This window comes from Nicotiana attenuata, chromosome 3 (assembly GCF_001879085.1).
Source record: "Nicotiana attenuata strain UT chromosome 3, NIATTr2, whole genome shotgun sequence".
In the NCBI taxonomy this organism is placed as follows: Eukaryota; Viridiplantae; Streptophyta; class Magnoliopsida; order Solanales; family Solanaceae; genus Nicotiana; species Nicotiana attenuata.
This window is the reverse complement of record NC_031991.1, coordinates 21,002,853-21,028,786: the sequence shown is the minus strand read 5'-3', so window position 1 is coordinate 21,028,786 and position 25,934 is coordinate 21,002,853. Positions and strand designations below refer to the sequence as shown.

At 40.2% G+C, this 25,934-nt stretch overlaps 1 protein-coding gene across 1 annotated transcript; it reads left to right on the top strand.

Annotated features, from left to right (window-relative positions):
• Positions 998 to 24,481, top strand: LOC109223390 (vesicle-associated protein 1-2-like). Its single transcript, XM_019387683.1, has 8 exons — positions 998 to 1,309; positions 1,446 to 1,516; positions 1,796 to 1,877; positions 2,740 to 2,855; positions 2,948 to 3,112; positions 3,219 to 3,260; positions 22,972 to 23,049; positions 23,852 to 24,481. Exons 1-8 carry the CDS (start codon positions 1,252 to 1,254, stop codon positions 23,960 to 23,962), a joined length of 723 nt encoding a protein of 240 aa, XP_019243228.1. The 5' UTR covers positions 998 to 1,251; the 3' UTR covers positions 23,963 to 24,481.

Below are 25,934 nucleotides of genomic sequence, written 5' to 3'. Positions count from 1 at the left end.
TTGGCCTCGATCTTGGCAGACACTTCGATCTTTGGACTCAATGCCTCGTCTTCGAGCTCGGGTCTGATTCATTACGAGGCTATCCCCCGACGCGGTTCCCTTGTCTCAATCAGATAGCACAATCGGGTATGCCCGGTTTTAATCGTACACACACACACATATATATATATATATATATATATATATATATATATTGTATCAAGTGTCTTTATTTTTTCCATAAACTTCTTACTGCATTGTTCCCCATCCGATTTCATTTGCTTTAACTCAACTTATATATGTATTAAATAACTCACTAAATAAGTGTGAATAATAGATTTTCAACCTAATAAACTCAAATGGGTGATGGTAGAATTTTGAGCTCACCTATAAAGTTCAAATAATGGATCATAATAGCTCACTTGAGCTGTATATTTAAACTTTTACCTCGTTGGTGAGAGTTTGATTCGCCACATTATAATCTATTACTTATGTCACCTTTTCCACACTTTATTTAATAATTTTTTTAAAGCCGAATGTACAAATATTAGCTAGTTTTTAGAGGAAAAAATTGTTTCATCTATTTCCAAAAATAAATAAATAATATTTTTAACATTTTCAATCTTAGAGCCCGTTTGGACATAAATTTTTTTTTCAAATTTTTTTTTATTTTTTTTCGAAATCAACGTTTGTTAATAAAATTTACAATTTTCACTTGAAGATGCATTTTGGAAATTTTCGAAAATTTTAAAAACTCAAAAAAACAGTTTTTTTAAAATTTCACTCAAATCACTCACAAAACTTCGAAAACAACCCAAACTGAATTTTATGTCCAAACATAACTCTAAATATCAAATACCATTTTCACCATTTTTTGGTATTTTATAATTCTTATGTCCAAACGCCTACTTAATTTTTTTTAGATATTTTAAAAAATCAAAATACTACTAGATTTTTTTTTCCAAATTTATAAACAAGCGAAGTGCGTCACCAAAACACCAGGTAGTTCTCGTCAATTGTTTCCTTAGCATCAAACCTGGACAAACGACACTCTCACCGTCGTTTTACTTATTGGCATCCATCACTCCACCCATCTCTCGCTCGCTGTCTCTCTCTCTCTGTCCAACTCAAATTTCCCAAAATTTCGACCCCCCACCCACCCAATATCTAATTTCCCTTAATATTCGAGATCCTCGCCGTGAAAATCATTTCTAAGTTCAACTTCCGCCACCGGAAAATCGCTTCTCCGGCCGATTAGCAAATCGCGTCGGAATGAGTAACGGCGGTGGAGAGCTACTTCAAATCGAGCCTCTTGAGCTTCAGTTTCCCTGTAAGCTTCTCCACTTTGTTCAAATTAGAAACTTCTAGAAACATTTCCATTTTTTTCACTTGTCAGATCCGTGTTACGCTTTCTCTATTTTTAATTTAATTTATTTTTTGTGTGTGTTTTGTGCTCTTTTCGATAGTTGAATTGAAGAAGCAGATCTCATGCTCCATACAATTGACAAACAAGTCCGATAACTATGTCGCTTTCAAGGTAACTTTGCTAATTTTGAAAGTGTAGTTAGCACTTTTGTTGTTTTTTTGAAAGAATTTAAGTTATATGACTGAAAGTGTAAAATAGTAGTGTAACTTAACCCGTTATGGCATGTGACTTAGCATTTATTCTAGATTATCAATCAATGCTTATATCAAATAGAGTTACTTGCAATTTCCTTTTAGGTCACCTGATAGTGTAAAATATTATTTACACCGCCAATACACAGAGATTAAACTCTTAATGAACTATTGAAGGTTGGAATTTTTCCCTTTTTAGGTGAAGACGACGAATCCAAAGAAATATTGTGTAAGGCCCAACACTGGAGTTGTCATGCCTCACTCTGCCAGCGATGTCACAGGTCTCTCACTATGCTTTTTTGGGACATTTCAAAATGTTTGACAGCATTTCATTTATATACAAGTTAGCGAATTTAAATGCATTAAACAATTCAAACTTTTAAATTTGATGGGATGTTTTCTCTATCAAACTAAGTTTTAACAATTATATTAATATTTTCCTCTACTATTACTTATATATATTCCTCTGTTTTATTTATGTGAACCTAGCTAACGGGGTACTAGGTGTTTGGACATAAGAATTGTAACATTCTCCAAAAGTGAAAAATTTTTTCAAGTGAAAATGGTATTTGAAAATTATAGTTGTGTTTGGACATGAATATAATTTTGGGGTATTTTTGAAGTTTTGTGAGTGATCTGAGTGAAAATTTCGAAAAATAACTTTTTGGAGTTTTTCAAATTTTCGAAAAATTCCAAAATGCATGTTCAAGTGAAAAATGAAAATTTGATAAACAAATTCTGTTTTCGGAAAAAGTGAAAATTTTTCGGAAAAAGGGAAAATTTTCTTATGTCCAAACGGGCTCTAAGTTTACGAAAGAAAAGAAGACTTTTGAGACTTATAGTATTAAACATGTCAAAAAGTTGTGTGGCTATAAGACTTTTGAAGTTTGTGGTCTAAATATGCTGCTATAACATTTATGTAGCTATAAAATCTTGTCATTAAGGATTAAATGGGAAGTGTAAGTTAAAATGTTTTCAGATTGAGAAAGGCGTCATTCTTTTTTAACATACTAAAAAGGAAATAGGGTCACATGAACGGAAGAAGGAACATACAAGTGAATTTAACTATTAAAACTTCTGGTCAAATAATAGAAAGAGTAATTTTTTTTTCTTTTTTTCTTTTGTTTACCATTTATGGTTCAGTTACAATGCAAGCACAGAAGGAGGCTCCAGCAGACATGCAATGCAAGGATAAGTTCCTACTTCAAAGTGTTGTTGCAAGCCCTGGCGCTGCTGCAAAGGACATTACACCTGAGATGGTAACACTTTAATTGTTGTTATGAATAACTTGCGGCCTTTTGTGCCATATTCATGAGAACTAGCATGGTTTATATCCACTTTTTGGTTTTAGTTCAATAAGGAGGAGGGGAATCATGTGGAGGATTGTAAGTTGAGAGTCGTTTACGTTCCACCTCAACAACCACCATCGCCTGTGCAGGAGGGTTCCGAGGAAGGTTCCTCTCCTAGGGCCTCAGTGTCTGAAAATGGAGCTGTAAATACATCCGAGTTTAATAATGTAAGTTTTTAAATGTTGTGTCTTAATGTCATTGAAGATAAAAATGTGTCCTTTTGGAAAGCAGAACTTGATTGGAATATAAAATGCCTGGATACTTTGGCTACAGATTTCAAGGGCATATAATGAGCAGCAAGACAGCTCGTCGGAGGTAATCTTCACTTTTAATTATTTGTTGGCCAGCGTTAGTATCAGTGCTAGCTGTATAATTCAATACGAACGACAACATTCTACTATCAGAAACCACAGAATGTCATGTGATTGTCTAAGTTTTCCTTTTTACTACTGTTCCTGCAGTGCTTAACAGTGTGGTTGGTTTAGTACTGTGACAAAATTTAAACTGACATATTGAAAGTTAAAGCTCCAATATGATTAGAAAATAGACATGGCATATCCCGACCCCAAGTATAACTGTTGGGTTTCTTTTGTGAAATTGACACTCGGACAACGACTATTACCTCTGTTCCTTTTTATGTGGTACTATTCCTTATTAGTACGCCAAAAAGAATGACATCTTTCTTTATTTGGAAACAATTAACTTTAAGTTTTTCATTTTACACCTAATAATATGCTTTTATAGCCGCAAAAATGTCATGGCATGCGTAACACCACAAGTTGTCCGATGGAAAAACCCGAAGAATCAACTCAATTGATTTAATAAACCAATACGTATGTTCCTAGTTTGGTACTGCATGGTATTAGATTGAGAAAACTCGACATTATTCGGTTTGCTCTGGGATTGAGGTTCAAATAGCATAAATAGTTTGATGAATAAGAGATACTGTTCATGATTCTAGTACTCATGCTTTTTAGGCATAACTAGCATCCATGGCTTTTTGTTTTCGATTTTGAGATTGTGTTTTATCGGCAATTGTAAAACAAACAAAGCACATCATTGTTTAAGTTTTAGTTTAACTTCTGTATTCTATGTTGAATATTGTAGGAGTCCTATGTTTATTCTTCTAAATTTGAACCTAGTTGACTACTGGGCACAAAGTTTAAGAAAGAAATGTAGACTTTTGAAATTTGTGGTCTTAGGTATGCCATAACATTTATGTGGCTATAAGACTTTGAAGCTTGTGGTCTTAAACATGCCATATCATTTGTGCGGTTAAGAAAGCTTCTCATTAGTAATATTAGATCTAAAATTAAAGCCTTTCCTTATTAGGAACGGTTTCATTATTTTTTAGAACTGACTAAAAAGGAAATAGGTTCACATAAATTGAAAAGGAGGGAGTATTAATTTTTGAATATATGAGTCTCTCTGCCCGTCCCGGATAGGGATAAGGCTGCGTACATCCTACCCTCCCCAGACCCCACTTGTGGGGATTACACTGGGTTGCTGTTGTTGTATATATGAGTGCAAGTTGTTGTTCGATCAATGAAAGTGTATTAATTATTAGTTATCATAGAAAAAATTCCTTAGGATGTTTCATTAGATCATTTGTTCAATTCCTGCTAAACGTGTGTAGACTTATTGGAACTTTATCTTTTACTCCAATAGATTGAATGCATTGAATTTGTCTTTCACGTGACAAAAGAAAACCAAGAAACCAATATAGTTATTTTTTCTTTTAGGTAAAGATTGACTCCAAACGAAAGATGAACACCCTTAGTTACTGTGGAACAGATTCTATTTTATATTTGAGGCTATTAGTTTTGTCTGTTGTTGCAAGTTTCTATTAGCCCCACCAGGTTTTCTGATTGTTTAGCTAGAATGCTAATGGGAAAATCTGACTTCACATATGCTCTGTGATCACACCCAACTATGCCTTATAAAAAGGACTAAGCGGTCGCTGCAAATATAATCCGGTTTACAAGTCCGGAGTCGAATCTAACAGAGAAGTAAGGCTTAGCTACATTCAATATCACCAAGAAGACAAGGTTGAACAATTCCTAACTTATAGATATTAAGATTCTTGTGTTTAACTAATTAACTAACAAACTAAAATAGTAAATTAACAACTAAAGATACTAAGGGTTAGAGACAAGATTAAGGAGGTCTAGAGTTATGATTTCTCCAATTGTCGGAATCCTTCCCGCTACGTTTTCTATAAATTCGCCTAAGTATTCTCTACCGATCATGAGCGCTCTAACTGTCGTCACTCTCTCCCGAGTAATTACCACAATTTACTAGACATATTCTCCCGAATTACGCTAGCTGGCATTAAGTACAACTCACTCGGATCGCACCCAAGGTTTCGTTATCCTTAATCCCACCTTTAAACCCTTTGTATTGATCCCTCATATACGTTAGGAGTGATGTTGTTCAACAACTACTTAAATATGCACTCTCTCCCGAGTAATACATACTAAATAGGCACAGTCGATCGAGAGCTCTTCAACCAACCACAATAATAACGTAGTTGAACAAGTAGAGAAATCTAACGGCTCAATTATATAAAAACATAACAAGAATTTATCCTACAAAAGGTTCCATCAAAACCCTAGATAACAAATTAGCTATTCATAATAATATGCATCACTACAATACTAGAATTCATAACCAATAATAGAAATAGGAAGAAGGAAGTGAAAAACTCTTAGAAGAATTCTCCGCCTTGCTCCTAGTGTGTTCTTGTCTCCTTAGGTCGAATCCCCGGTCTCCTTAGCCCTCTTAGGTCTAAATTATGTCAAAAGTATGTGAAAGGTGTGTCAAAATATCATTTTCCATGTATATATACCAAGTAGGGTCGGGCCCAAACAATTACACCTTCTCCTACGCGAAAAAGGACACTTCTCCCGGATAGGACGTGCGCAGCCGTGGTTGGGCCGCGGTTGGACCGCGCATATCCACTTTGATTCTGCCCGACGAGCGCGGCCTGAGCGCGGCCGCGTACTTGACGCACACTTTTCACCCTGTTCTGTTGGGAATTTAGAAAAACGTAAAACATGAAAGTTGTAGCCCTTTGAGTTAGCTTTCCAACCATATATGGAGCCCAAATGGAGTTCTGAACGAAAAGTTATGTGCATTTTACTAGATAGTGTGGAATATGCCTACTCGATTCGTCGTTCGTTCTTAACTATCATCCGTTGATCCCCGAACACGATCCCGACTTAATTCCTTGAGCTTTTACTCAGACTTCAAAGCTCCAAATCACTTGAATTCATTCCATAACATCTACATAGCTCGAAATCACTCCTACAAGGCATAAAACACACCATTAGTGCAAAACACTAGCGATTAAAGCTCAAACTCAATTAAAGTGTAGTAAATTGGAATATAATAATCGACTAAAATACGTAATTATAGCCTATCATCAACACCTCACACTTTAATCATTCCTCGTCCTCGAGCAATCAAACTACAATTTATATAGACGCGACCTTTTTAAACAATTCTCCTAACTCATCATACCAAGAATACTTAAAATAGACTAAGCACAAAAGTGTAACATCTTCACCTCAAGATTTGACTTACAAGCACCGGGCATTATTCACAACTCATCCACTTACTCTAACATAATGGTCACTGACATTACCTTTCCTTCATGAATCAAGTGCCCTCACACAACAAAATAGAGTAGTTCCACACAATAAAATTTAAGAGCACTTAGGAACTCAAGATAGAAAGAATTCACTCACTCTCATAAATAACATTCATATGCCGCAAAAGATGCACCATAGGCTTGCCCATAGTGTACTACTCTACTAATCGAGCTCATTCAGTCTAGGATCAAGTAGGACTTTATTTGGTTGTAATGTAGGTTGCGGGAGGGGTAGGATACATTTAGCTATAAGAGTGACTACACCTCCCTAAGCACTTTTATGCATATACTTTAACATTCAAGCCCATACTTATGTCAAACCATAACTCCACCTCCACCTCCATATATATTAACTCCATATTTCTTTAAGCACAATTACATCAAGAGTCACCACTTAGCAAGGAATATTTTTTTTTCCACAACAATACAATTTTTTTCTTTCTTATCTTTCTATTTCGATTCAAGTGGCTTCTATTTTTTCAAAACAGTGCACCTTTCTCCTTATTTCATTATCAAATTTTTCCTCAACAGCACTTGAAGAATTTCCTGTCAATCTGCAAAACTCAAAGGCAGCCCAACGTAACTCAGGAAGCAATAAAGCTGTTGTTGTTTCCGTTCTCAGTGACAGGAGCTGCCCAGACTTGGCTAAATTCACTCCCTATTAATTCCATCACGACTTGGGAGGAGTTAGTCAAACAATTTGTGAATAAGTTTTATCCACCCAACAAGACTACTTAGCAAATTGATGAAATTTTGAGCTTCAGACAGAAACCAATGGAAACATTGCAAGAAACATGGGAACGATTCAAAAGGATGTTGGTTATATGTCCGCACCACGGTATTCCAGAGCAGATGTTGGGGCAGCGGTTTTACATGGGTCTGACAGATAGCGTGAAGGCTAATGTTGATGCTTCAACTGGTGGAGCATTCTTGAGCAAATCATGGAGAGAAAGCCAGATCCTGCTTGACAAGATGGCACAGAATTCAGGGTGGACAACCAGGAATGCACCTATCACTCCAGTAGTTTACTCACTGGCCTTAGATCCAGCCAACACTCTTGCTGAGAATATGGCCACCTTAATGACACAAATGAGCATACTCACCAAAAAGGTGGAAGAGTCGAGGCAAAAGTAGCAGGTGCACGTTGTAGATACAACCAATGGGGGCTTACGCACATCTTGCATTAGTCAGCCAATTGGTAGCCAGCGGAATGCGGAAAATGATCATTATCACTACCCTGAGAACATGAATTATGTGTCTAATTATGGGGGCCAGAGACAGGGTGGTCAGAATTATGGCCAACAAAATCAGCCATACAGGCCAGTTCAGCCGCAACACAACAATGGAAATATGGGAGCCATGCGACCTCACGATAATGTGGCGTCCTACCAAAGGCCACAGGGGTACAACAACCAAAATCAGCAGCAGGGTTATCATCCTCCTCAACAGCAACATGGTGGGAGACAGGAAGATGGGTTTGCTAGACTCGAGGCAATGATGCAGCAGGTTATTGGGTCAAATGCGAAAATGAGTGAAAGAGTAGATGCACATGAGTCAGCCATAAAGAATATTGAAGTGCAAATGGCTCAGATTTCGATGTCTTTGAATAATAGTCCTCATGGGAGATTGCCTGTAGACACTCAGGTAAATCCAAAAGATCAAGGCCCAAAGCAGCTGACGGCAGTGAGTCTACGTAATGGCAGAGACCTAGACTTGGAGCAAGAGAGGGCTCGAGAAAGCAGACAGGCTGAGACACTTGTACCAGTGCCCATTGAGCTAGATGATTCAGCAAAACTGACAGAGGTGACAGTACAGCCTGCCCAGGAAGAAACCAACACACAGATTGAGGCTGAGAAAGAAGCTGAGACAGCCCATGAACCGGTAGTTGAGGTGGTGTCTAACAAAGAGAAAACCCAAATCACTGGGAAGAAGAGACCTCCAGCACCATTGCCACAGAGGCTGGCCAAATACCAAAAAGATGAACAATACAAGAAATTCTTGGAGATATTGAAACAAATTCAGGTATATATTCCATTGATTGATGCTTTGAAGGAGATGCCTGGTTATGCAAAAATTATGAAGGATTTGATGTCCCGAAAATTCGACTTCCAAGACTTGGCCACAGTGACTAATTCACACCTGTAGTGCTGTGGTGACTAGACCAGTTGCTGAAAAGTTGTCTGATCCAGGGAGTTTCACAATTTCCTGCACCATTGGTAACTTTGCCTTTGCCAAGGCACTCTGTGATTTCGGGGCTAGCATAAATCTTATGCCCCTCGCGATCTATAAGAGGTTGGGATTAGAAGAGCTAGACCCACGTCTATGTTGTTGCAGTTGGCTGATAGAACTGTGAAAAGACCCTCCGGTATTTTGGATGACGTGTTGATACAGGTAGGGAAATTTGTATTCCCTGCAGATTTTGTGATTCTGGATTGTAGAGTGGATGAAGAAATTCCCATAATTTTGGGAAGGCCGTTCTTGGCCACAGGGCGAGCCCTCATTGATTGTGAAACTGGGGAGCTCAAGATGAGGTTGAACGACGAGGAGATAACATTCAACGTGCAGAAATCTATGAGGCGACCAAGTGAATTCGCCAATTGTTCTCTTATTGATGTCGTGGATGTAATCGTGGAAGAGGATGATGAGACATTGACTATTGAGGATCCTTTTGCTGCATGTCTTATGAATTTAGATGAGGTGAATGGGGAAGAATTGACAGAATGGGTGCTGGCTCTTGAGGGCAAAGGCTTTTGGGAGAGATCACTTGAATTTGAGCCCTGCACTTAGAAAAAAGAAAAAATCTTCCAGCCAAGCCATACATAGAAGAACCACCAAAGCTGGAGTTGAAGCCACTGCCCGCCTATTTCAGGTATGCGTTCCTAGGACCTAACTCCATATTACCTGTTATTATCTCATTTAGTTTGTTAGATGTGCAGGCACAACATCTTTTTCAGGTACTCACGGAGTACAAGATTGCCATTGGATGGACCATGGCAGACATTAAGGGGATCAGCCCGGCATATTGTATGCATAAAATTCTGCTGGAAGAGGGGCACAAACCTTCCAGGGAGCATCAAAGAAGGCTGAACCCCAACATGAAGGAAGTGGTGAAGAAGGAGATCATTAAGTGGTTAGATGCGGGAATCATTTTCCCCATCTCTAACAGCAACTGGGTTAGCCCGGTGCAATGTGTTCCTAAGAAGGGTGGTATGACAGTGGTAAAAAATGATAACAATGAGCTGATCTCTACAAGAACCGTCACAGGTTGGAGAATTTGTATGGACTATAGGAAATTGAATCTGGCCACCCGGAAAGACCACTTCCCACTTCCCTTCATTGATCAGATGCTTGACAGACTAGTAGGGAGGTCCCACTTCTGTTTTCTGGATGGGTACTCAGGGTATAACCAAATCTCCATTGCACTAGAGGACAGAGAGAATACCTCGTTCACATGTCTATATTGGATTTATGCCTTCCGGAGGATGCCTTTTGGCCTATGCAATGCACCCGCCACATTCCAAAGGTGCATGATGGCCATATTCACCGACATGGTTGAAGACGTAATGGAGGTGTTCATGGATCATTTCTCAGTGGTAGGAAACTCATTCAATGAGTGCCTTACAAACCTGACTCGAGTGTTGAAAAGGTGTATCGAGACTAACCTTGTACTTAATTGGGAAAAGTGCCATTTCGTGGTACAAGAGGGTATAGTCTTGGGACACCTGGTATCAAGCAAGGGAATCAAGTCATTCCGCCACACTTCTATTTATAATACCCCAAACTCCTTTAGGTGCAATTGTATCAAGTCACCACTTATCAAGGACTACATTTACGTATTTTCTTTTCTCTTAAGTGGCGCTTATTCTTTCATTTTTTAAAATACTGCACCTTTTTTTCTCTATTTCATTGGTTCCACTCAAAAACCAAACCACCACCCCACACTTTAACTTTTGCATATTTCATAACCATTCAAGTGCTCATGGGAGGTAAAGGGGTTCAAACAGATGGGCCGTTCAAACAATTGGGTAAGGTTTGTAATGTGGTTGCCAAAGAAACATGCTTATAGGCTCAACGGGGTTAACTACGATGTATCGCATTTAGGTGGGTCTACTTTATATATCTGGCTTAACAAAGAAATGCCTATATCACTTCTAAGACTGAATAAAGCTACCATTTCGCTTTGCAAACACACAGGGCAAGTTCTAGGCATCAAATGCAGAGCATAGAATACAATACAACTCACACACACATGGCACATGACTCACTCCAGATTGACTTATCAAAACACTCTCGTTTGAGTACTGAAGTTAGTTACAAACATACAATTTAAGGCACTCTAACAAAAATCAACAACTGAGACTAAGCGTCACACTCCAGTGTCTATTGTGTTCAGGTGTAACAACGCTAAGGGATTCTCTTCCTATCTCAGCTCATAGCCCATAAGTACCAAAGAAAAACTAGAAACAAAATAAACAAAAACTAACTACACCCGGTTCAAGCAAAACCCTTGGAAAAGAACCGCGGCCCAAAGAAAAACCAAGGGGGAGTTACTATACTACCTAAAACAGGAAATCTTTTTGGTATTTTCTTTAGACTTACTTCCCTCAAGAAAACTGTCGAGAAGATCCGTCATTAGGAAAAGTCCAACATATTTCTCAGTGGTAGGAAACTCATTCAATGAGTGCCTTACAAATCTGACTCGAGTGTTAAAAAGGTGTATCGAGACTAACCTTGTACTTAATTGGGAAAAGTGCCATTTCGTGGTACAAGAGGGTATAGTCTTGGGACACCTGGTATCAAGCAAGGGAATCAAGTCATTCCACCACAGTTCTATTTATAATACCCCAAACTCCTTTAGGTGCAATTGTATCAAGTCACCACTTATCAAGGACTACATTTACGTATTTTCTTTTCTCTTAAGTGGCGCTTATTCTTTCATTTTTTAAAACACTGCACCTTTTTTTCTCTATTTCATTAGTTCCACTCAAAAACCAAACCACCACCCCACACTTTAACTTTTGCATATTTCATAACCATTCAAGTGCTCATGGGAGGTAAAGGGGTTCAAACAGATGGGCCGTTCAAACAATTGGGTAAGGTTTGTAATGTGGTTGCCAAAGAAACAGGCTTATAGGCTCAACGGGGTTAACTACGATGTATCGCATTTAGGTGGGTCTACTTTATATATCTGGCTTAACAAAGAAATGCCTATATCACTTCTAAGAATGAATAAAGCTACCATTTCGCTTTGCAAACACACAGGGCAAGTTCTAGGCATCAAATGCAGAGCATAGAATACAATACAACTCTCACACACATGGCACATGACTCACTCCAGATTGACTTATCAAAACACTCTCGTTTGAGTACTCAAGTTAGTTACAAACATACAATTTAAGGCACTCTAACAAGAATCAACAACTGAGACTAAGCGTCACACTCTAGTGTCTATTGTGTTCAGGTGTAACAACACTAAGGGATTCTCTTCCTATCTCAGCTCATAGCCCATAAGTACCAAAGAAAAACTAGAAACAAAATAAACAAAAACTAACTACATCCGGTTCAAGCAAAACCCTTGGAAAAGAACCGCGGCCCAAAGAAAAACCAAGGGGGAGTTACTACACTACCTAAAACAGGAAATCTTTTTTGTATTTTCTTTAGACTTACTTCCCTCAAGAAAACTGTCTAGAAGATCCGTCATCAGGAAAAGTCCAACATATTTCTGGTTTTTTTTAAACGTCGACTTAGACCCTCAAGAACCCCGCCGAATGAGATCCGTTGTCGGGACAAGTCGACTCACCTAATTCGACTGCTACTCAAAGCCACAAAACAAAAGAAAACATAAAACAATCATGTTCTTACATATACATACACCGAAGTATCCCCACCCCACACTAAAAAAGAAGACATGTCCTCATGGCATACAAAATAAAGAAATGTGAGGTAAGGGAACTTCCCCGATGGATCAATCTTGATCGGAGACCGTCCCCGGGTCGGGATGACATGCACAAACCAGAGCTCGCAGCCAGCCCATTATTTTCTTCTCAGATTTAGCATTCTGGGTGGCCAAAGCATCAACTCGCGTTCCCAAGTCTGCGACAGTGGTACGCATCCCTGCCATCTCCTGCTCTAAGGCTGCTAACCGGGTAACCCGACCAACCCCAGATGGTCCTGCAGCTTCTGCAACCTGCTCATGGGCGGGCGACTCGGCTCTTACTTCCTCCTGCTCATCCTCTCCCTCCCCAGATGCATCAGAGTCATCACTATCATCACCACCAGGTGCCACAGGCTCCTTCCCGGTAGTCACCTTATAAGCGCGAAACTGTACCTCTTTCGGCACTATTCCATCCACCCTCAAATTTTCCGGCACCCGGGCTGCCCGGCAAAGCCTAGTGACTAAGGAAAGGAAGAAGAAACCATATCTCTTCATCGGACAACGTGTAAACATCTCCTCGTGAATAAGCTTGGCTACGTCAAAGTTATGACCATTTATAAAGCACCAAATTAATGCAGCTCGAGGGGCATTCACTTCCGTGGTGGTGGAGGACAGGAGCAGGCGGTTGTTGATGACATACAACCAACACTTCCTTTCAAAAGTGAGTGCCACTGAATGGAAGTTACGCCCATATTTCATCCACACAATCTCCTTGCCTGGCACACAAATGTTTCAAAGAATAGCTCTCACTGAGTGTATTTTCTGCCATAGGCTTCATAAAAATCCTCCATTTCCGCCACAGGTGTGGGCAACCGGTATATTCTCCGAATAGCCTCAACAGAGGCATCCACAGCCTTCTTGCGCACTGTTACTACACCATCCACATGTTCTTTAACGTTAGCATAAAACTCGCGCACAACCATCAAATTCCCATCATCTGGTTCTTCAAAGAAAATTTGTAGCCCACGCCTGACCGGCGCATTGTACAAGTTGGGACACCCATGGTGGAGCGACCCTAGATCCATGCCCCTCTCCGGTATTGGTTTCTTAGGAGCCTTTTCAGCAAAACGGTCTTGAGCCGCGGGGGAGACGAACCGGTTAATATCATAAGGACGAGCAGGAGCTGAAGCGCGCGCCCTGGAGGATCCAGCTTGGCCGCTGGATGAAGCACCTGTTGTTCGGCGTTTCCTGGAAGGTGCCATAGTACCTTCACCCTGGGCCTTGAGATTTTTCAAATTTTTTACCTCTTCCTTCCGCGACTGATGGACTTATCACCCGCCCAAGCTCACCAGCACTGGTTAGTACTTACTAAAATCAAAAATAACAAATTCTAACTACTCTAAAGTCACAACGCATCAGGTTGCCTCCCAACCAGCGCCTTAGTTAATGTCGTGGCACGACAGTTACAACAAGTCAATGGGTTGCCTCCCATGCAGCGCCTGATTTAACGTCGCGACACGACGCAGATGAGCGCATTTAAGGCTCGCTCGACCTTTGAGGTTCAGTCAGATGGATCACTGACACTTCCTTGGTTTCATCCATGCCCACATATGGTTTCAATCTTTGCCCATTGACTCTAAATGTGTGGGAATCTTTCTCTGAGGCAATCTCTATAGCACCTGAAGGGAGCACTTCGACCACCTGAAATAGTCCATACCATCGTGACCTGAGTTTACCCGGAAATAGCCTTAATCTTGAGTTATACAGCAACACCATATCTCCGGGATTGAATTTCGCTCAACAATGTTCTTGTCGTGCAACCTCTTCATTCTCTCCTTGTATAACCTCGTGCTCTCGAAAGCAAGAAATCGGAACTCGTCTAGCTTATGCAATTCTGTGACTCTATTTGTTCCCGCAGCCTCAATGTCCAGATTTAGCTGTTTCAATGCCCACCAAGCTCTATGTTCTAGTTCCACTGGCAAGTGACAGGCCTTCCCGGACACCAACTTGTATGGTGACATACCAATTGGTGTTTTGAAAGCGGTTCTGTAGGCCCAGAGTGCATCATCTAGCTTTTTCGCCCAATCAGTTCTTGTGGCGTTCACAGTCTTGGTCAGCACACTCTTTATTTCTCTATTCGACACTTCGACCTGTCCACTGGTCTGAGGATGATATGGGGTTGCCACCTTGTGGCGCACATCGTACTTTTCTAGCAATTTCTCGAAGGCTCGATTGCAGAAGTGAGTGCCTCCGTCACTGATAATAGCTCTTGGCATCCCGAAACGGGTTAATATATATTCTTCTTCAAAAACCCCATCACCACCCTTGCATCATTAGTGGGGAGTGCTGCAGCTTCCACCCATTTGGACACGTACTCTACAACAACAAGTATGTACTTATTGCCAAATGAGCTGACGAAGGGGCCCAGGAACACTTCAACCTCTTGAATTGGGTTCATGGGCATCTCATGGCGACGGGAGATGTTCCCGGTTCGCTGACATTTATCACAACCCTTCACCCATTGATGTGCATTCTTAAACACGGTTGGCTAGTAGAACCTGGCTTTTAGAACTTTTGCTGCCGTCCTGACTCCTCCAAAATGTCCGCCATATGCCGATGCGTGACATGCCTGCATAACAGAAGATTGTTCTATCTCGGGGACACACCTCCGGATCATATTGTCAACACAAATTCTAAACAGATAAGGTTCATCCCAGTAATAGATGCGACAGTCACGGTAAAACTTTTTCTTTTGCACAGAGGAAAGGTCATAGGGAACTATACCGCTTGCCAGGTAATTTGCAATGTCTGCATATCATGGCACTTCCTCAAGGCTTGTGGCGAGTAGCTGCTCGTCTGGAAAAGTTTCCAGAATATCCTCTGCCTTAACTGAGTTTTCAGCTCCTTCAAGTCGCGATTGATGATCAGCGACCTGGTTTTCCGTGCCCTTACGGTCACGAATCTCCAGGTCGAACTCTTGCAGTAGCAGCACCTAACGAATCAGGGCGCGGTTTGGACTCCTTCTTTTCAATCAAGTACCTGAGAGCAGCATGATCAGTATATACAATTACCTTAGAGCCAATCAGGTATGATCTGAACTTGTCGAATGCGAACACCACAGCCAGCATCTCTTTTTCGGTCACAGTGTAGTTCATCTGGGCTCCACTCAACGTTCTACTGACGTAGTAAATTGGGTGCATTATCTTGTCTTTCCGCTGTCCTAGTACTGCCCCTACTGCATAGTCACTTGCGTCACACATGAGTTCGAATGGTTGCTCTCAGTTGGGGCAACAATGATGGGTGCTGTGACTAACCTCTTTTTCAACTCCTCGAATGCTACCCCGCAATCATCAAAAAACACGAAAGGGTGATCTTTTTCTAACAACTTACACAGAGGGTTGGCAATTTTTGACAAGTCTTTGATGAATCTCCGGTAGAAACCGGCATGCCCGAGGAAGCTCCTGATTGCCTTGACTGATGTGGGGGTGGCGGCTTTGCTATCACATCAACTTTAGCATGGGACACTATACCCTCTTGTACCATGAAATGACACTTTTCCCAAATAAGTACAAGGTTAGTCTCGATACACCTTTTCAACACTCGGGTCAGGTTTGTAAGGCACTCATCGAATGAGTTTCCTACCACTGAGAAATCATCCATGAACACCTCCATTATGTCTTCAACCATGTCGGTGAATATGGCCATAATGCACCTTTGGAATGTGGCGGGTCCATTGCATAGGCCAAAAGGCATCCTCCGGAAGGCATAAATCCCATATGGACATGTGAACGAGGTCTTCTCTCTCTGTCCTCTAGTGCAATGGAGATTTGGTTATACCCTGAGTACCCATCCAGAAAACAGAAGTGGGACCTCCCTACTAGTCTGTCAAGCATCTGATCAATGAAGGGAAGTGGGAAGTGGTCTTTCCGTGTGGCCAGATTCAATTTCCTATAGTCCATACAAATTCTCCAACCTGTGACGGTTCTTGTGACGGTTCTTGTAGAGATCAACTCATTGTTATCATTTTTTACCACCATCATACCACCCTTCTTAGGAACACATTGTACCGGGCTAACCCAGTTGCTGTTAGAGATGGGGAAAATGATTCCCACATCTAACCACTTCTTCACCACTTCCTTCATGTTGGGGTTCAGCCTTCTTTGGTGCTCCCTGGAAGGTTTGTGCCCCTCTTCTAGCAGAATTTTATGCATACAATATGCCGGGCTGATCCCCTTAATGTCTGCCATGGTCCACCCAATGGCAGTCTTGTACTTCGTGAGTACCTGCAAAAGCTGTTGTGCCTGCACATCTAACAAACTAGATGAGATAATAACAGGTAATGTGGAGTTAGGTCCTAGGAACGCATACCTGAGATCGGCGGGCAGTGGCTTCAACTCCAGCTTTGGTGGTTCTTCTATGGATGGCTTGGCTGGAGGATTTTCTTTTTTTTCTAAATGCAGGGGCTCAAATTCAAGTGATCTCTCCCAAAAGCCTTTGCCCTCAAGAGCCAGCACCCATTCTGCATTTTCTTCCCCATTCACCTCATCTAAATTCATAAGACATGCATCAAGAGGATCCTCAATAGTCAATGTCTCATCATCTTTTTCCACGATTACATCCACGGCATCAATAAGAGAACAATTGGCGAATTCACTTGGTCGCCTCATAGATTTCTGCACGTTGAATGTTATCTCCTCATCTTTCAACCTCATCTTGAGCTCCCCAGTTTCACAATCAGTGAGGGCTCGCCTCATGGCCAAGAACGGCCTTCCCAAAATTATGGGAATTTCTTCAACCACTCTACAATCCAGAATCACAAAATCTGCAGGGAACACAAATTTCCCTACCTGTATCAACACGTCATTCAAAATACCTGAGGGTCTTTTCACAGTTCTGTCAGCCAGCTGCAACAACATAGACGTGTGTCTAGCTCTTCTAATCCCCAACCTCTTATAGATCGCCAGGGGCATAAGATTTATGCTAGCCCCCAAATCACAGAGTGCCTTGGTAAAGGCAAAGTTACCAATAGTGCAGGAAATTGTGAAGGAAATTGTGAAACTCCCTGGATTAGACAACTTTTCAGCAACTGGTCTAGTCACCACAGCACTGCAGGTCTGAGTTAGAGTCACTGTGGCCAAGTCTTGGAAGTCGAATTTTCGGGACATCAAATCCTTCATAATTTTTGCATAACCAGGCATCTCCTTCAAATCATCAATCAATGGAATATATACCTGAATTTGTTTCAACATCTCCAAGAATTTCTTGTATTGTTCATCTTTTTGGTATTTGGCCAGCCTCTGTGGGAATGGTGCTGGAGGTCTCTTCTTCCCAGTGATTTGGGTTTTCTCTTTGTCAGACACCACCTCAACTACCGGTTCATGGGCTGTCTCAGCTTCTTTCTCAGCCTCAATCTGTGTGTTGGTTTCTTCCTGGGCAGGTTGTACCGTCACCTCTGTCAGTTTTGCTGTATCATCTAGCTCAATGGGCACTGGTACAAGTGTCTCAGCCTGTCTGCTTTCTCGAGCCCTCTCTTGCTCCAAGTCTAGGTCTTTGCCATTACGGTCGTCAGCTGCTTTGGGCCTTGATCCTTTGGATTTACCTGTGTCTGCAGGCAATGTCCCATGAGGACTATTATTCAAAGACATCGAAATCTGAGCCATTTGCACTTCAATATTCTTTATGGCTGACTCATGTGCATCTACTCTTTCACTCATTTTCGCATTTGACCCAATAACCTGCTGCATCATTGCCTCGAGTCTAGCAAACCCATCTTCCTGTCTCCCACCATGTTGCTGTTGAGGAGGATGATAACCCTGCTGCTGATTTTGGTTGTTGTACCCCTGTGGCCTTTGGTAGGGCGCCACATTATCGTGAGGTCGCATGGCTCCCATATTTCCATTGTTGTGTTGCGGCTGGACTGGCCTGTATGGCTGATTTCGTTGGCCCCAATTCTGACCACCCTGTCTCTGGCCCCCATAATTAGACACATAATTCATGCTCTCAGGGTAGTGATGATGATCACTTTCCGCATTCCACTGGCTACCAATTGGCTGACTAATGCAAGATGTGCATAAGCTCTTATTGGTTGTATCTACAGTGTGCACCTGCTGCTTCTGCCCTTACTCTTCCACCTTTTTGGTGAGTATGCTCATTTGTGTCATTAAAGTGGCCATATTCTCAACAAGAGTGTTGGCTGGATCTAAGGCCACTGAGCGAACTACTAGAGTGAGGTGCATTCCTGGTTGTCCACCCCGAATTCTGTGTCATCTTGTCAAGCAGGATCTGGCTTTTTCTCCATGATTTGCTCAAGAATGCTCCACCAGCTGAAGCATCAACATTAGCCTTCACGCCATCTGTTAGACCCATGTAAAACCGCTGCCCCAACATCTGCTCTGGAATACCGTGGTGCGGACATATAACCAACATCCCTTTGAATCGTTTCCATGTTTCTTGTAATGTTTCCGTTGGTTTCTGTCTGAAGCTCAAAATTTCATCAATTTGCTGAGCAGTCTTGTTGAGTGGATGAAACTTATTCACAAATTGCTTGACTAACTCTTCCTAAGTCGTGATGGAATTAATAGGGAGTGAATTTAGCCAAGTCTGGGCAGAGTCGTGATGGAATTAATAGGGAGTGAATTTAGCCAATTCTGGGCAGCTCCTGTCACTGAGAATGGAAACAACAGCAACTTTATTGCTTTCTGAGTTACGTTGGACAACAGCAACTTTATTGCTTTCTGAGTTACGTTGGGCTGCCTTTGAGTTTTGCAGATTGACAGGAGATTCAATGTATGACCCCGAAAATAATCCCTTGTTTTGCAACAAGTGCAGCATGTTGTTTGTTATTTGAAAAGAGTCAGCCTGAATCTGCGGGACTACTATCGCTGTGGCCAAATTCTCTATTGTGGGTTGCGCCCAGTCATATAGAGGAGCATCTGGCACAAGAGGTGCCACTACCTGCGCACCTGGGTCTACCACGTTATCCCCGTTGTTGTTTCTGTTGTTTACCAGCTCTGCCACGTCTGGTTCATGTTGTTGAGTTGATTGTTGTTGTTTGTTTTTCCGGTTGGCCCGATTCAAGGCCTTGAAAACTTTCTCAGGATCTGATAATGCTTCAAACACTTCACCAGTTCTCGATGAGTTTCTAGGCATGCACCTGTACAACCAAGTTAGCAAACGTTAAAATTTCAATGTATGGATTGAAAATGAAGAAAACTGACTACACTAAGAATTTTTGTATTTCTTTCAATTGTAATTGATAACACCGTTAATTCTCCGGCAACGGAGCCAAAATTTGATCACGCCCAACTATGCCTTACAAGAAGGACAAAGCGGTTGTTGCAAATATAATCCGGGTATTTAGCCCAGAGTCGAATCCCACAGGGAATTAACCTACCAATTACTTTTGTCAGACTCACTGAATTCTCCGTAATCAACTTCCCAGATATTTTGAATAACACTTGGTGATATTTCTACTAACTATAACTGAATAAAATTAAGTAAACTAAAAGCTAACTATGACTGGGTTGTAAACAAATAAGAGAATGATCTAAGGTTGTGATTTCCCCTGTTGATGGAAACCCTTCCTGTTATGTTTCGTATAGATTTGCCTAATCATCTCTATCGATCATGAGCACTCTTACTACCGTAAATCTCTCCCGAGTAATTACCAGAATTTACTAGACGCACTCTCCCGAGTTACACTAGCTGACTTTTACTACAGCTCACTTAGATCGCACCCAAGATTTCGTTATCCCTAATCCCACCTTTAAACCCTCGGTTATTGATTCCTCATATACTTTGGGAGTAGTGGTGTTCAACAACTACCTAAATATGCAATCTCTCCCGAGTAATACATATTAAATAGGCACAGCTAATTGAGGATCCTATCAATTAACTACAACAAGAACGTAGTTGAGCAAATAGAGATTAAGCTGGGCAAACTATATTAACACAACAGGAAGTTCATGTTCCATCAAAACCTTAGACTAAATAATTAGCTACTCATAATTGTGTTCATAATAACAACAACAAAATTCGTCATGAATGATAAAAACAAAAGGAAGAAAGGTAGAGCTCGATGCAGAATTATCCTCCTTGCCTCTTGCCTCTTCTTGCCTTGAACAAAACTATAAAAACCTTGATATCCTCTTTTTGGGCAAGCTGGACCTCTTATAGGTTAAGTGGAATTGCCCCCAAACTTCCAAGTTTACCCCTAAAATTTTCGCGTTTCAGAGTGACTAGCGCGGCCGCGCTTGGGCCGCGCATATCGACTTCAACACTGCCCTGTTTCTTCTGCTCTAGCGTGGCCGCGCTTGGCCCACGCTAGAGTGGATCAGCTATTTATCTCTTCTTTTCTTACTTCTTTCACACGTACTCAACTCCGAGGGGCTTTCCTTGCTTTAATTTAGCTCCAAACACTGTCCTAAGTCCTCATAAGCACGACTTACTCCCGCAAAACATAAAATTCACAATTAGAGCCATTTAATCGTCATTTAACCTTCCTAGAACAGTGAAATGTTTAATATGTTCACTCCAAATCTGGAATATAAAGTGACATTTAGTCATTTACTTAAATCCTGTTCGGTTATGGTTAATATGGTTAGTTGAAATCTCGCATATTGTAGTGACACTACAATGAGGTAGAACCATGAAAGTACTGTAGTTGGCGGAAGGATGCTAAACCATTTGGAGAGGATTAGCTGTTATAATCTCTTTTTAAAAAAAGAGTCAATAACAGTACCTTTTTTGATTCTCATATAGACAGTCTTCTAATAGGAGTAGTTGATTAATGAACCTTCTATTAATGAAGATTGTCCTTGGTGGAATTATTGTAGGCTCATAGCTTCTTCGTACTATTCTTTATTCCGCCTTGGTTCATTCTACCAAGTCAGTGAAAAAGTTTCCTGGTGAAGCTTGTTGATCTTAGATGTTTCGATATTGTTAGTAATCTTGTGCATAGTTCCTTGTGATATAATACCCAGCTTCGATCTTTCCCATGACTTTTTCCTGTTACAGTACTGGTCCATTTATTCTTCATCCTTTTGTCTTAATAATGTTTCCGGACAAAAGAGGACACTTAAAGTGGGACAGTATGGGTACTAACTATGTAGTTCATTTTTTCTTTTTAAATAAACTACTTTGAAAGGTGCTAAAATGGAGCTGAATGATGTAGAGAATTCATATAGCTGAAGCCAACTAGTTTGGGATTGAGACATAGTTGTTGATGTATCAAAAAGAAAAAAAGAGGAGAGAGAGATGTTCAAAGAAATGTATATGGACGAGGAAAGCTGGCAGGAAACTATTCCTCCCATCTCTTTATATTTTGACGATGCTGGATGTGAGGTTGCTCTATCTACTGCTCATAAAACAGATAGCAGGGAACATGTCTCCCTAATTAACTCATTCTTCCAACAAATCTACCAAGACAATTGCGAAATGGAGCCTTTTATGTTGAAAATTTTATGAAGCCCTTGTATTTCAAACTTTTGTAAGATGGCATGTTATGCAATAGTTATACTACAATCCGTATTTAATCGTTCTTATTAAAAGAATGCCGTTGGATCCTTTCTTTGCGGAAGAATTAGGACATGATATTCTCATTCATGTTGCATTGAACAATTCCTGTGCTTAGAGTAGTATATTAATGTGGCATTGTTTATTTGCTTCTGTCACCTATGTGATTCAAATCGACATAGCATATTGTCTCCATTTTTCATTTTTGTACAAAGTCCAGCAGAAGTGTATCTCGGTTGAGAGTAACAAATTTTTTCACCAGGTTGTAGATAATTTTTGATTCCATTTCAAATGTATTTCCCGCTCTCTATTACCTTTTGTTTTCGGGTGACTTTTCCATTTTTTGCCATTTATTCTCATGATCAATACAATGGGAGACATGCCTTACTTTCTGATGCAGTTGGATATTTACTATTCTCTCATCCTTTAGGATATAGGTCCCGGTGCTCTGTATCCTATGTGGTTTGTTTTTAACTTAGACCGCAATCAATGAGTTTGGATGCTTAAAGCATGAGATATTACTTGGAGAAGCTGTCAATATTCGAGTGTTAGAAGTTCTTGAGTGGAATCGTCCTGTGCTGCTTTTCGTATAATAAACTGTACTTGTGTTTATCTTAAACTATTTGTTAATTTTTTTCTTTTCGGAATCTAGTCACCGTTTAGGCTTGTACAAGTATATTTTGGTGATTGTTCTGCTCTGAACTTGATTTGGTTGACTTCATTGAACCTTTGATGGTATACCTATAGTTAGTTTCTTTTCTTCATCAACTGATGATCATTTGTCCCTTCAGGATGTACTAGTATTTTCTTCTTCAGTATTTCCACGCTGCTTATCTTATTGAATACTTGCTTCGTAATAAAGCTGGTCTCAGTGTCTATAGTTTACCAATTTAGCCAAACCTATGATAGGGTTAATTCTCCATTCTTCCATTTATGTGGGTTAGTTATTAAGAATGGAGGTTGAGGGTTCTTTATCTTGTTTGCAGACAAAGGCACTGATTTCAAAGCTGACAGAAGAGAAAAATTCTGTTATACAGCAAAATAATAAGCTTCAGCAAGAATTGGTAAGGGCTCTAATGTACAAATATTGTTCTTTAGATGGAAATGTATAAATATATTTTACGACTTGCTCTCCCTTTCTTCGAAAATTGTGTACTTCTCACTACTGCTTACCATTGACAATTTCACATGATCTTTTAATACTTTCTGAAGCTAGAGACTTGGATTGTATTGGAGAAAAGTGTTAAAACTCAATATACATAATATGATAAAAAAGAAAAGGACATAAACTACGTCTAAGAGAAAAATGGATAAGTTTCCAATCAAAATATTTTCTATCGAGATTTCTTCTGGTTGGTTCGCAGGAGAGATTGGTAAGTATGAGACACACATCTTCTCAAAATATTAAGTACGAAAACCACATCCTTCTTGCTTTGGTTAGCCTGATATGCTTTGGTAGCATGAAAAAAAAGATAATTAGTAATGTACTGCATTGCTGTTTGCATGAGTAAAATGAACTCATCAGCCCGACAAGCCTAACCTATTTATATTAGTTTTCTGATGAATTGGTTAATCAACACTTGCTTACTTTTCATGAATGCTCAATTAGCTACTTATTATCTTTAGTATTTCAAAAAGAAGGGTCAGGCTGGTTTGGTTTTCTAGTTTCGAGTTAAAGATTCAATTTGCATTTTTTGATGAAGGGGAATTTATTAAATGCATCCAGTGGATGCATGCAAAAAGTCTCCATTTGTGTTGAAATTAATGACACAAAAGAGGGGACTTTGCCTACTCTGGCACGGCAAGAAGCTAAAATCCGGTTTTCTGAATTTTATTTTTGAACTTCATGAAATTTTTCATATGCAGGCGCTCTTGAGACGTGAACGTAACAGTAGTCGTGGTGGGATCCCAACTATATATGTTCTCATTATTGGATTACTGGGCATCATTCTGGGCTATCTTCTAAAAAAGACATAATCATTTGCACAACCTTGATATATTCTCAATGCTCCAACTGTTTGAAAAACTTCAGAATCTAAAGTCAATTAGTTGTCTGGTCGACTTGACTTTTGTACAAGTAACTTTCATTGGCTTTGTAATGGCTTAGAGCTTCAAGAGCTATCATCATCTGGCCTACTATATCAACATCCTCCTTTTGGCAATTCGAGAAGACAACATTAGTTTATTGATCAAAGTGTACTTCCTAAGTTATGACTGCAACAAGTGTTGGAAATACTGATAAGTGATTGTAGTTGAGTGATCCTAATGGCATGGGGGATTTACTGGGAGTACTTCAACTGTTTTCCTTGGCTGCCCTTGGAGACCTTATTTTCGTTTTTAGATTTTATCTTGTTTGCGCCTTTTTCTGTATTTTTTGGGGTTGTTTGATTGACCATATTACATATAATCTGAGTACTAAAGTTCGTGCTACTAGTTTGACGTTTGGCTGAAAATTTGGTTTTTGTATTAATAATACCAGTGTTAGCTGTGCCGTAATTTTCATATCTGTCGAATTTAATACGGAAGTGCAGTGTGTATCGTTAATGCTGTATTAGTATATTTTTCTTAATCAACACCCATAAGTGCCTTGGGTAAGGATATATTAAGGAAAAGGATCATACAATGGATGGGGGCTTGGCCTGACCTCCTTCGATACAATTGGATCCTCAAAAAGGCTACAAAACAGCTTTAAGATTGCACATTTGTATGAGATCCCACATCTAAAGCTTCCTCTATACAATTAACTTACAAAAAAGTTAGCATTGTCATATCTTAGTCTAATGCTAGGGAGCTGGGAGCTATCTAGATGGTAAGGTCCCTTTGCCATTCTAGGTAGATGTTGATGTTGAAATAGGAGTGTGGACCCATTGTTTGTTGAAGCCTGTTCAGCCAAGGCAGCAGCCACTTGGTTAGCTTCTCTATAGCAATGCATTGTCTGACCATTAATCTGAATCAAAAGCTGATTAATGTCATCTATCATATGCTTCAGTTCGAAGTTCTCCCTAGTGAACATATTATTGATGATGAGAGAATCTAACACCGACAAGACATTTGAAATGCCTTGTTGTGCACACCATTCAACTCTAAATGTTGCAGAAAGAGCTTACGCTTCTTTTATTGCTACTGCAAACAGTAGGTGCTGAAACAGCCATGATCAGGTCTCCCCTCTCATCGCTGATTATGCTCCCAATTCCTCTGCTTCTGCTATTTGCCAAGGCCATGAGGTGGTTTATTCCAGTAGACAAGTTTCCACCTAGCAACAGGCTTAACGACTTTATACTAAAACACACTATCCAGGCCATGAATTATGAACTTCACATGAGGGAGCTTAGGCTGCGTACAATAGACCATTGTGGTGCGGTCCTTTCCCTGGACCGCTCGCATAGCGGGAGCTTAGTGCACCGGGCTGCCCTTTATATGAGGGGAAGGCTATAACAGCCTTCATATTCAAAAAATCTGGTGCTTCATCTTTTGAACTGAGTTTTTGTTGCTCACCATATTTATAGGCACATGACCCCTTCCAAATTTCCTAGCATATATTGGCATGACCTGTAGTAGCCAACTATCTGCCTTGTTTCTGGTGTCCATGCTCCACCAATAAAGAAGATCCATAACTGTTGGGCTACCTCTCCCTCAAAGAAGACATGTTTGCATTGTCTCCCATTGAGGAATAGAGCAACATCAGCACCTGGAAACCATTTGGTTTCCAAATCTACACAATTCATAACTGCTGTATAATAGTTGCAAATGAGAATATAGGCACGTCGTTGTTATTAGTAAGTTCTGCACTACTGATTTTAACGTTAGAAACTGTTCAAAATAAAGTTTATTAATTCCTTTGTCATATGCAAGTATATCTCAGTGGCCATTGCAATGTTCTTTTCTTTATTTGAGGCAATAAAATTTGACAATTTAATTTTTTTTCTTAATTAGATTATGTTAATTATTT